This window comes from Coloeus monedula (genome assembly GCF_965178545.1).
Source record: "Coloeus monedula genome assembly, contig: HAP1_SCAFFOLD_166, whole genome shotgun sequence".
Lineage (NCBI taxonomy): Eukaryota > Metazoa > Chordata > Aves > Passeriformes > Corvidae > Coloeus > Coloeus monedula.
In genome coordinates this window covers 244,192-255,987 of record NW_028120748.1, presented here as the reverse complement: position 1 = coordinate 255,987, position 11,796 = coordinate 244,192, and the positions used below count along the sequence as shown (strand labels likewise).

Below are 11,796 nucleotides of genomic sequence, written 5' to 3'. Positions count from 1 at the left end.
TGCAGGGCAGGACCTTGCCCTGAGCCCAAGCCCTGTCCCCCCTGCAGGATCTGCTTCCCATCGGCCTCTTCCTCCTGCGGCCCCAAGCCCAGCTCGGTGCTGAACGAAGGGCGCTGGGCCGGGGTCATCCCCCGGCGGGGGCTGCGCACCCCCTCTGCCCCCTCCCCAAATTCCCTCCCGGGGCAGCAGGGGCTGCCTCAGGAGCCCTGGGGCTCCTGGGGCTCCGTGCTTTCCTTCCTAAAGAAGAGAACTGTCCTTCCCATCCAGGCTCCCATGGCCAAAACTGAGATTCTACCTCCCAAATTCTGTCTATCCAAGGATTGCTCCCAGACAAAAGCTGCCATGAGAGACAGATCTGGCTGCCCTCGCCCATGGTGGCCACCTCTCATCTTCTTCCAAAACTCTTGGACTTTGTGCTTTTCTTTCATGTGGAATAAACCCATCCTTCTCAACAAGGTGCCCATGGCCAAAATTGGGATTCCACCTCCCAAATTCCCAATATCCAAGGGCTGCTCCCAGACAAACCTGCCAGGACAGACAGATGTGGCTGGCCTTGGCCTCTGGTGGCTGTGTCTCATCTGCCCCTGAAACCCTGGGGCTCGGGGCTGCCCTTCCTCTGGAGACCACTGTGACCCTGCGTGGCCTCGTGGAACCCAGGGGCCGTTGTGACCCTGCAGGGCTGGTGGCACCAAGGGGACCATTGTGACCCTGTGGCGTTCCATGGAACCAAGGGGCCACTGTGGCACTGCTGGCCCCAAAGAACCAAGGGGCCTTTGTGACAGGGCAGATGGGGAGGCCCAGAGTGGACACCAGGAGAAAGGAATTTCCCTCCCAGGCAGGGCTGGGGTGCAACACGTCCCCCAGAAGGAGTCTGGAGCAGCCCAAGGCTTTGTGTGCCCAGGCAGAGGCAGGCAGGACGCAGAGCTGCCAGCAAAGGAAGGGGCCAGCCAGGTGGGGCAGCCGGGGGGATGAGGACAGCCTGCAGGGACAGAGGCACAGGGCAGGGACACCGTGGGACAGCCTGGGCTGCAGAGGGCAGAGGGATGGGCAGCAGCTGCAAGGCCCTGACAGAGCCAACTTGTGCAGCCCTTTGGCCACGGCTGCTGGCCCTGGCCCTGAGGCCAGGAGGGGACAAGTGACCCCTGCAGCCCTGGGGCCTCAGGGCCTCCTTGTCCCTGCCCAGCAGCCTGGCAGGGGCCGCCCCATGGTGCTGCCCTGGGCACTGCCCATCCCCACATCCCAGTGCCCCGGCAAGAGCCCTGAGCACTGAGGGAGGGACAGGATCTGCCTTGCCAGGGGCTGGGGCTCAGGCCTTGGCCCTTTGCACTCATGGAACACAGCCAGCTTTGCTCAGCACCAGAGACACCTTTCCCTTGCTTGTCCCCCCCTGCCATCGCTGCCTCCAGAGTTCTGCTCTCACTGGAACCTGGGGACACTTTCACGTGAGTCGTGTCCCTCACTGGGACCCATTAAAAGTTAAAGAAACTTTGGACTTTGAATCTGACTTTGAGTTCTTGGGAAGTTTTTTGAAGACACTCTGAGGGACTGAGTCTGATATGAACAACACCAAAGCCCCGAGAGGGTCATTAAAATCCTTGTGCTGCTGCTGTGCTGCTGAGCTGGGCTGGGCTCCTGGCACAGAGGGAACTCTCAAGCTCCTGGCAACCAAGGAGAGCTTCAAAGAGGCAGCTCTGCTGAGGAGCAGCTCCTCTGCCAGCCCAGCAGGGCTGAGGGCACTGCTTGCAGGTACCTGGGAGGAGTGAGCAGAGAGCTGGCTAAAGCAGCTGGGAGGGCAGCTCTGAACTCATTCCTGGAGAAACCTTCCCAGCGTGGGACACAGTGAGTCTCTGACTGCAGGGATCCTCTAGAGCTGGCCCATGGCACGGCTGCCATGGCTGTGAGGATGGCTCTGCTGCCGTTCCTGCCTTGGGGGAGGATGTGCTGCAGAGCGGGGCTGCCCTGGGCACCGTCAGAGGGACAGGGCAGGACGGCTCCTGCTGCCAGGGCCGGCTGCAGGCTGTGAAGGTGGGCAGCAGCCAGGGGTGCCCAGGGCTGTCCTGCAGAGCAGCTCCTGCAGCCCTGAGGGCTCTTTGCCAGGCCAGGGCATCTGCCACCTGCCAGGGGCAGCTCTCAGCCTGCCTGGCAGCTCCCCATGGGCGGTGCAGGGGAGCTGTGGCTGCAAGGAGTGACTCCTGCAGGGCAGGTCCTGCTGCTGTGGAGAGGCTGCTGTGGGGGCCAGGGCTGCTCAGAGCTCCAGCTCATGCCCAGCTCATTCCTGAGGGGATTTTCATGAGCACATTCAGGGCAGGAGATTCCTGCTTGAGTCTCTGCTTTCCTCAGTTTGTGCTCCCACTTTTCCCAGGCTCAGCTTGGTGGGAATGGAAACTCAGCTGTGCAGGTGGAGCAGGGGCTGAGGCTCTTAAACCATCCCACTGAGGATTCCTGGGAGCCTCAGCAAGTGCCTGCACCTCCGCGGCCTCCAGATCCAGCCAGCATCACCTTTCCATGGTGCCCAGGCCCGGGGGAGCTGCTCTTTAATCCCCGCAGCCCCGAGCGGCTGCCGGGCAGGGCTGGCCCAGGGGCTGGGCTGGGCTCCGGCAGCAGCGGCAGGGACGGAGCCCGGGCCGCAGGAGCAGCTCCCGGCTGGGACAGCTCCAGCAGCAGAGCCGTGGGCAGGGAGGGAGGGAGGCAGCGCTGAGGGCAGCCCTGCTGAGGGGAGCTGTGGCAGCTGCCGGGCCTGCCCTGCAGTGCAGACACCGCGCTGAGCAGCGCAGCCCCGGTGTCCCCTCGCAGCCAGCACAGCCCTCAGCCCGGGGGCTCGGGGCCCTCAGCCCGGGGGCTCGGGGCCCTCGGTGCCCTCCTGGGCCGGCAGAGCAGCACCAGAGATGAAGGGCATCTCTGCGGCCGCGGGCCCGTTCCTGCTGCCCGGGGCCTGAGGGCGACTGTCCTGCCCTGGTGCTGCCCGGGAGGGGCTGGGCAGCGCTGCGCAGGGAAAGGCTTTTCCTCAGGGCCCGGCTCTCTCTCCTTGCCCTGCTCAGCTGCTCCTGGCGCTGCTCAGGGGCTCTCTGGGAATGGCAGCTCCAGCTGCAGGCTCAGGCCCAGCCCTGGGGCTCCTCCTGTGCAGGCTGAGCACAGCAATGGGGTGTCCCAGCTCCCTGTGCCCCGGGAGCTCTGGGCACGCCGGGCTGGGAGGCTGGCAATGAGCCGGCTCTCCTCCAGCAGGGCCATGGACAGGACCCTCGCTGTGCCCTCGGGATGCCATCCCAGCTGTGAGCTGCCTTCCAGGGGACACTGGGGCCGGGAGTGTCCTTGGCCAGCAGTGGGGCTGAGACTCTGAGAAAGGCTGAGCCACTTTGCTCTGCTGTGGGTCCCTCTGCTCTCAGCTGTGCCAGGCTGATTTTCAGGGGAACACAGTGACTGCCCTCGATCTCAGGAGGGGCAGCTGGGGACAGATGGAGCGACAGAGCAGCTCCCCTCACCCTTCTCTGAGTTACAGCCAATGCTCTTGCCTTGCACAGCTCTCTCTGCTCTCCCTGGGCACAGCAGGAAACCCTCTCAAAGTGCCTTTGGCCGTCACCGTTCCTTAGCCCTGGCACAGGAGATGCTGCCCAGCTCCTCTGCCTCAGGAGCACTTTGGGCTGATGGAGTCCAGCCCCAGGACCGGCCCCTGTCCCCATTCCCATGTCCCCGCTGAAGCAGAGCAGAGCTGACTCCTCGCTGTCCATGGGCACAGCCCCTGCTCGTCACAGCAATGGGGCCAGATCCCAGCAGAGCTCCAGGCACGGGGCTGAGGGAAGGGCTCTGAGAAAAGGAAAACTGGGGGGCAGGGCCAGGAGAAAGGGCTTGGACATTGCTCAGCAAAGTCTCCCCTGACTCCTCACTGTCTCCTCCTTCAACAGCACTCCATGGCCAGAGGCTCAAAATGTGCAACAGCAGCTCCATCAGCCCCTTCCTCCTGCTGGCATTGGCAGACACGCGGCAGCTGCAGCTCCTGCACTTCTGCCTCTTCCTGGGCATCTCCCTGGCTGCCCTCCTGGGCAGCGGCCTCATCATCAGCGCCGGAGCCTGCAGCCAGCACCTGCACAGCCCCATGTTCTTTTTCCTGCTCAGCCTGGCCCTCACCGACCTGGGCTCCATCTGCACCACTGTCCCCAAGGCCATGCACAATTCCCTCTGGGGCACCAGCCACATCTCCTACTCAGCATGTGCTGCTCACGTGTTTTTCTTTCTCTTCTTCCTCTCAGCAGAGGATTTCCTCCTCACCATCATGTGCTACGAGCGCTACGTGTCCATCTGCAAAGCCCTGCACTACGGGACCCTCCTGGGCAGCAGAGCTTGTGCCCACATGGCAGCAGCTGCCTGGGCCAGTGCCTTTCTCTACGCTCTCCTGCACATGGCCAATACATTTTCCCTGCCCCTGGGCCAGGGCAATGCCCTGGGCCAGTTCTTCTGTGAAATCCCACACATCCTCAAGCTCTCCTGCTCACACTGCCACCTCAGGGAACTTGGGCTCATCACTGTCAGTGCCTGTTTGGTGTTTGGCTGTTTTGTGTTCATTGTTTTCTCCTATGTGCAGATCTTCAGGGCTGTGCTGAGGATCCCCTCTGAGCAGGGCCGGCACAAAGCCTTTTCCACGTGCCTCCCTCACCTGGCCGTGCTCTCTCTGTTCCTCAGCACTGTTATGTTTGCCCACCTGAAGCCCCCCCTCCATCTCCTCCCATCCCTGGATGTGGCCCTGTCAGTTCTGTACTCGGTGGTGCCTCCAGCCCTGAACCCCCTCATCTACAGCCTGAGGAACCAGGAGCTCAGGGATGCCCTGAGGAAAGTGAGGACTGGATACTTTTCACAAGTTAAAATCTTTCTATTTCCTTCTGCCATGCGAGGAAAATGATGACTGGGATGCTTCTCAGAAGCAATAAACTCTCTCTTTTCTGCTCCAGAACCTTCAGAATGTAACTCTTTACAATCTTGGCCTCTTTTTCCTCTTTGTCCATATTTTCATTGGTGCTTTTTCTTATTCTTTTTCTGGTGTTATTCTGCTTTTTATAAAGTACTGTAGTACTACTCCTTGCATTTCTGCATGAACATCTACCTTTCTTTTGAAACACAAAGACTTTCAGGAGGCTTCTTCCCTGTGCATTTGAATCAAAACAAGGGGCTGCCCTGACCTTTGTGTCCAAGGTTTGTTCCTCAGCCCTTCTCTGGCTCTGCAGGGGCAGTGCCTGTGGGCAGAGCTGGAGGGAAGAGACTCCCAGCACAGCAGCACGGCCAGGGACAATGGCCCAGCCTCTTCCCACCTCTGCTCTTCCCAGCTCCACACTCCCTTTCCCAGCCCTTCTGAGGGTGCAAGGCCGGAGTGCTCGGGCAGCTCGGTCACTGTCCTGCTGCGTGTCCGTGCTGTGAGCACAGGCAGGGACAGGCCACGGGCACTGCTGGGACACAGCCGGGCTCCAGCACAGCAGCTCCATCAGCAAAGGGCATCTCCTGGGGCCAGGGCAGGAAGGCTTCGCTCTCCTCCAGAGCTGCTGCCAGGAATGTGCCCCAGGAATGCCCTGGCAAAGCAAACCCCAGTGCCCAGGGGCAGGGGGGAGTGTGCAGGGGGGGCAGGCAGCAGTGTCCTGGCACTGCCAGAGCTCCTGGGATGGACCTGAGGGAGCAGCAGAGCAGGGCCTGGGCTGTGCCTTTGTTCCGGGCACAGCCTGGGAAGGTGCCCAGGGCAAGTGTCCCACACCAGCCCCTGCCACCAGCAATCCCAGCACTGGCCTCTGCCCTCCCCTGCAGGAGGTTGGTTGTCCCTGCACGGAGGGACACCAAGTGACCAGGCCAGCAGTCCGTGTTTGCTGTGTCCTGAGGAGCCTTCAGCAGTGCATTGAGTGGGTGTGGGGAGATGAACCCGAGTGAGCACAAACACCATCAGCAGCACTCGGGGCTGGCACAATTCCAGGGGCACAAACTGTGCCCTGAGGCCACTTCACTCCCAGAGTAATGTCCTCTGGGAAAGCACCTGTTATAAACATATATTATAGTATTGGCTTCTCGCAAAGTATTAAAGTAGATATTATATAATGTTAGAAATGCTTTTTGCTGTGTGGATGTAGTTTTCTCTCGTTTTAGCAAGAATGTTAGCAAGTGTGAGCAAGTAAGATAACCTCCAAGGGAGCAGAGGATGAGGCCCAAGGAGCTGCTAATCAACACTTTGTCCAGAGAACAAAAGGGCCCAAAGGCTGCTCCGCCCGGAGAACGGGCAGCCAGGAGGGTCCGAGAGCTGCTATCACCGCTCTGCCCGGGGGGCAAAGAGGCCCAAAGCTGCAATCAGCCCTGACTGTCTGGAGAATTAAGAGATCCACCCCACCATCGACTCTTACCTAGCGGGCCCAACCCCAAGAATCAAAAGAAATAAAACCACAAGGCAGAAGACTACGCATGCTCTAAAAAGGCGGACCCAAGGAGTGGCCATGCAGATCAATTCCTGGAAAAGTTTTAATATGAATAGAGAACAGACAGTAAAAATGGTATAAAAGAGACTCACCTCGGGCATCAGGTGTGCTCTTGGCAGAGCGCCAAGGCACCCGGCCGTTATCCCTTTGCTTTATTTTACGTGTCTCTTATTGTCTTTATATTAAACTCTTTAAATTCTAACAGGAGAGTGAACCTCGCTTTTCACAGCACCTGAATTCTTTGCTGGGCTGTGCTGAGAACTGCATGCAGACAAACGTCCAGGGCAGGGAGGCTCCAGGGAAAGTGCTCAGGACAGCCAAGGGCTGCACAGAGAGACACCGGAGTGGTGGGTCTGTGGGGAGAAATCACAGCTGCCTCCCTTGGGAATCGCCCCCAGGACCTGGACAGGCTGTGCTGTGTTCTGGGCACTGACCTGGAACCGAGGGATGTGGAAAAGGCCTCTGGTGTCAGGGACGTTGGGAAGGCTGGGCAGGCACTGGCATTTGTCCCTCAGGGATTCCATGAGGGTCCTGCCAAGATGAGCTCTACTCCTCCTTGGAGCCCTTCATGGGCACAGAGGGCTGAGAGACTTTTCCAGGACAGGCTCAGGCCAAGGAGCCCTTGAGTCTCTCAGCCCCCCGTCGGTGCCTGCTGGAATTCAATCCCCCTCCCCATCCCGCAGCAGCCCCGCATTTCCCTCCTCCAGCCTTGCTCTCCAGCACAGCCACGGGGGCTCTTCGGGCTCTCGGCTTTTCCTGCAGCCACCGAGGCCAGCTGAGCTCTGCCTTCCCCACACTCAGCCCTGCCCAGCGCAGGCAATGCCCAGAAATTCCCTGTGTGTCCCTGGCCTTGCTGTCAGCCCCGGCAGCGGCTCCGTGGCCCCTCTGTGCCCCGCTGCCCCAGCCATGGTGCCCCAGCCCCTGTGCAGGCCCAGCCCAGGACAGGAGCGCTGCGGGTGGGAACGGCCCCTGGGCCCTGCTGCCCACAGCAGCCTTGGGGCTCTGCGCTGTTGAGCTTTGGACGGGGTACCCTTCCTTCCCGGACCAGGGTGAGAGAGCAGAGGAGGCTGCTGTTCTGCTGAGTTCTGTATTTCATAGTCTCACAGCTTTCTTGAAGGCAGAGTTCAAAGGGGGTTACATGATAAAGGCAAGCAGCAACAGCAACAACAGGCAAAAACAGCTTCTTCTTCTTCTTCTATATGCTCTATATGCTCTATATGTTCTATATGCTCTATATGCTCTAGACTCTATATTTTTTCTTGCAGAATTATGGATTAGATTTGTTAATTGACCAATAAGATTAACACACGATTCCAGTTTTCCTTTTCTTAACCTATCCTGGTCTAATTCTAACAGTCGTAAGCCTCACACCAGTGTTACACAGGTATTACACAGATTTGTGGATGCAGTTTCTATCAGCTCTTATTGTTTACGTGAATGCTCCATCTAAAAAATGTGAACAGTGTCATTCTATCCATATTTTGTCTAAAGTAAAGAATTCTGTGAAAAGGTAACCCTGCTGCAGTAAGAACTGTGTTTAAGGTCTCTGCTGCAGCTTTTCAATGTTTAAGGCACTTAGCATATATTTCTACTAAAGGTTAAAAAATCTGTATTTCTATTTCACTTTGGTGTGACTTCATGTATCTCAGCTTGTCCAAAGGTTTTAATTCAACCCCTGTGCTTTGGCTTCCCTCTGGGCCTGAGTCCAGAGGAGCTTTCACTTCAACAAAACAGAACACTTACAAGAAAAGTAAATGGAGTGGGAACTCATGAGAGATTGAATTTTCTCTGATTCAACTCAAGGATTGATGCCATAGACTTCTGAGTGGAAGAATAATTAATTCATTCTCCTTAAGACAATAAATCAAGAGAATAAATTAGACTTTTGTATCAGGTATGAGTGAAGAGATTGCATCCAACACAAGTTTTTCCTGTAGGATTTTTATTTTATTTTTTTATTTTCTCAGGAGATTGTATCAAGGCAGAAGAATTAAATTCAAGATATTTGTAGCAAAGAGACCTCTGCTGAACTCATTGTTCCAAATAAACATATCCCTTACCCCATATTTCCATGACCAGAAGTTTTTCTAATTCTGGACTCTAGTATATTGTACTGTATGTGTATTCAGAATACTTTGCAACAGTTAAATTTGCTTAAATTTCATTTCAGACATTTACTTAATTTTAAGAATTTGCCTAATTTCAGCCATCTTTTAAAAAGTATTTTCACACTTTCATTTTTTTTGTCTGTTACCTTTTCAGTGAGTAGGATCATCATTTGGGTTTTCTCTTGGTACCTCACTAATGCACTCTGAGAGCCATGTTCTGTGTTATTAATGTAGTAGTGATCCGGGGTTCATGGATGGCTACTGCAGGAAACTTGATGGCCAGTAGTGAAAACAGCAAAAATAATGATGAGAGGAGCCACAGACGTTCTGCTGTCTGAGAACTGTGAACTGCCAAAATCAAAAGGTCAGTGCTCTTCTGGTTCAGAATGCCATTCAGTTGGAGCTAAAACATACTTTGGGCTAAGAGCCTGAGCACAAGAGGCTGTAGCACCTATTTTGTTCAGCAGTTCCCTATTGCCCTACTCCATACTCCACTGCATTCCAGCATGTGATTTGCTGAGCTGTAGACTGTCCCTGAGTGGTGTGATTGCCTGGAATGCTTGAAAATTTGGCTTCACATTCCTCCGTTTCTTTTCAGCATTTTCTCTGTTGCCCTCGTTGCCTCACACCAGCCCCTGTTTTACTTCTAGATGGAGAACAAGGTTACAAAATACAACTTCTCTTCCTATGTACTTAGAGGGGTTCTCACCTGTAATAATAAATGAAATAGGTTTCATTCCTTTTGATTCCTCCTGGTATGATGCAAAGAAAGGAAAGGTAGCTGGAACTATGGCTTTTTGGGGTGGCTGTTATACCAGAGCCCTGCATCTGTATTAGGGATATTCGTGTTGGCCAGACTGTCTCAGCAGAAAGAGGGAGGAGTGCAATATTAATGTCAGGAGCTCATCCCTGTCTGTGATTTATTAAAAGAAGCCTAGCTTCATGTCTTAGGCCCTGAATGAAATACCTGCAGTTTGGCTGCCTGAGTTTGTATCTATGGATCCCACTTCTGTGCAATGTCTGAAGGCCAGGGAACTGCCTTTGTTACCTCTCCTACTGGCACTGCTACAGGAGAAGGAAAGAAATCCAACTAATTTTGAATCAGCTAACGTGTCCCTTTTGGATACAGAATTCACTGAGAGCCATAAATACAGTGCGTGGCTTTAATAAAGCACAAACGTGAATTTTAAACCACACCTGGCATTGATGTTGCTTGGACTGAATGTGTGCACAGCCCAATGTTTCTCCTCATCGTCCCTGTTATGAATTTCTGCCATTTTTCCTCTTCATTCCTGTCTGAACAAAAGCAGACTTTGTGCCACTGAGTTGAGAACGTTATAAATAAGGTATGTAATTCATGCTATTATGTATAAAATTGGAGTGTAATCAGACCCTACAGAGACCAAGTTTCAAAATCCCTTCAGCAGCCTGGCTGAGAGAAAAATTTCACAACACTAAAAGAAGTTCTCTCACAATAAGTGAGGATTCCACCCAGGTGGGGTTAGATCTTATCACCGGGACATTTGCACCATAACGACTTGATTGCCACCTTCTGATATCTACATCTCATCTGATAAGGAATCGGACATCCCGGGAACTAAAAATAACTGTTCCAGGAAGCAGAGATGGCCCATTCATCAGCAGAAATGGCCCACTCATCACCCAGGATGGACAATTCCTGGGATCCAGGAAAGGCTTTGTGCAGCCCAACTCCGGGACAAGAAAACTTCATGAATATGCTAAAATGACGAGAAGAATAGAATTAATTCGGACTCTGCCCAAAAAATGTATAAGAAGGGACCAACCAAAGCAGCATCCGTGAACTTGGGAGGTCTGGTGCGACAGAGATCAGATCTATGCGTGTTCACCCAGCTCCGACCCCGGGCTCGGAGCTGCTTTTCTCCATCGTGGCTTTTAAAACCGATATTTCGGTCACATAATAAATGTCATTTCTTTATAAATTTTGATTGGGCAATTTTGTTTATCTTAAGAACATCCTTCTCAGGCATCAGGAAACTGCCCCATCTCTTTGTTCACCATCTCGAGTGCTTTTCTCACTCGGAGAGGATGGTAACACCACAGGGATTTGTGTACTGACTCTGAGCAGCAAGCTTTGGCCCTGGTGAAGCTGAAGGACCATAAGGCAAGGCAGGAATTTGTTAAGAAGTTCTCACTAATCCCTGGATTTGAAGGAATGATGGAATAAATGGCAAACCTTTTGCTTCAGGCACTGGAGCAGATGATTTTTCTAACAAATAATATTGGTTTGAGCGTTACTGAGCTCATTCACCTTGTGAGGGATTTTTTCTTTAAAAAACCATTGATTTCTTTGTACCTTAACTGCACAGCTTTTGAACAGCTGGGTGCTTTTGTGTTCCTTCTCCCGTTTATGATGTCAGTGTGCTTTTTACTGCATATCCAAGAACAGCTTTTAATTTTTCTCATTTTTAGCTTCACTTCCTAGTTTTTACAGTTAAGTGCATTTTTTATGTTGTAGGTCACCTGTCACATTTCCCTCGGGCAGTATCTGTACACTGCAAGTGATTCAGCCTCTCTCTTTCTGTTCCATCTCATGCTAATGGCTGGGAGATGTTATCTGGGTTAGCCAGGCTAAGGAACATCCTGTTCTTGCTTGATTTTCTTGAGCTGAGAACCTTCTGGCTATCTCACTGCTCCTTGGAGTATTGTGTTGCTCTGGGTTCTGCAGATAGTTATCTGAGGTGGGAACTGGCCAGATGAGTTGCTGCCCTTTGTAAATGGCTCTGTTTAAATTTCTGTGCTATCTTGGACACCCCTTAAGGCGTTGGGTCCTTCTTGCCTCAGGTGCTGTAAATGGGAAGATGAGAAATTCCTTCCCATCACTGATGAAAGTCCTGGCCAATCTCAGTATCAGGGGAGATCTGTAATGTGATGAATTTCCTTTGCTGCAGTGTCTGTGCCAGGCTTTTCTCCCTTGTGTTTGATCATTTATAACATACACAGATACATGTTTTACTTAGGGAAAATCTGGGAGCATGGTGTGTTCATAGCTACTCGGTAACATATTTTCAGTATATATAACACGTGAATGGAAAAGGGGAAGTGCAGCACAATGAGTGTGTTTTGGGTATCTCCTGCAGATGTTGAATCTGTCCATAAGAAGAGATTTCTAAGAAAGTTTTATTAATGAACGTTGCATCATTGCTTTTTTTATGCTTGCAGCTGCTCAGAGGGAAGGAAAGTCCCACGTCTCTCTTACACTTGTTGAAACA

At 53.3% G+C, this 11,796-nt stretch overlaps 1 protein-coding gene across 1 annotated transcript; it reads left to right on the top strand.

Moving 5' to 3' along the window:
* Positions 1-3,922: 3,922 nt before the first annotated feature.
* LOC309585721 (olfactory receptor 14J1-like) lies at positions 3,923-4,891 on the top strand (the record flags this gene model as incomplete). The annotated part of the gene is made up of 1 exon (XM_082303616.1): positions 3,923-4,891. The coding sequence occupies one exon, from the start codon at positions 3,923-3,925 to the stop codon at positions 4,889-4,891; it is 969 nt and encodes a 322-aa protein (XP_082159742.1).
* Between the last annotated feature and the right edge of the window lie 6,905 nt (positions 4,892-11,796).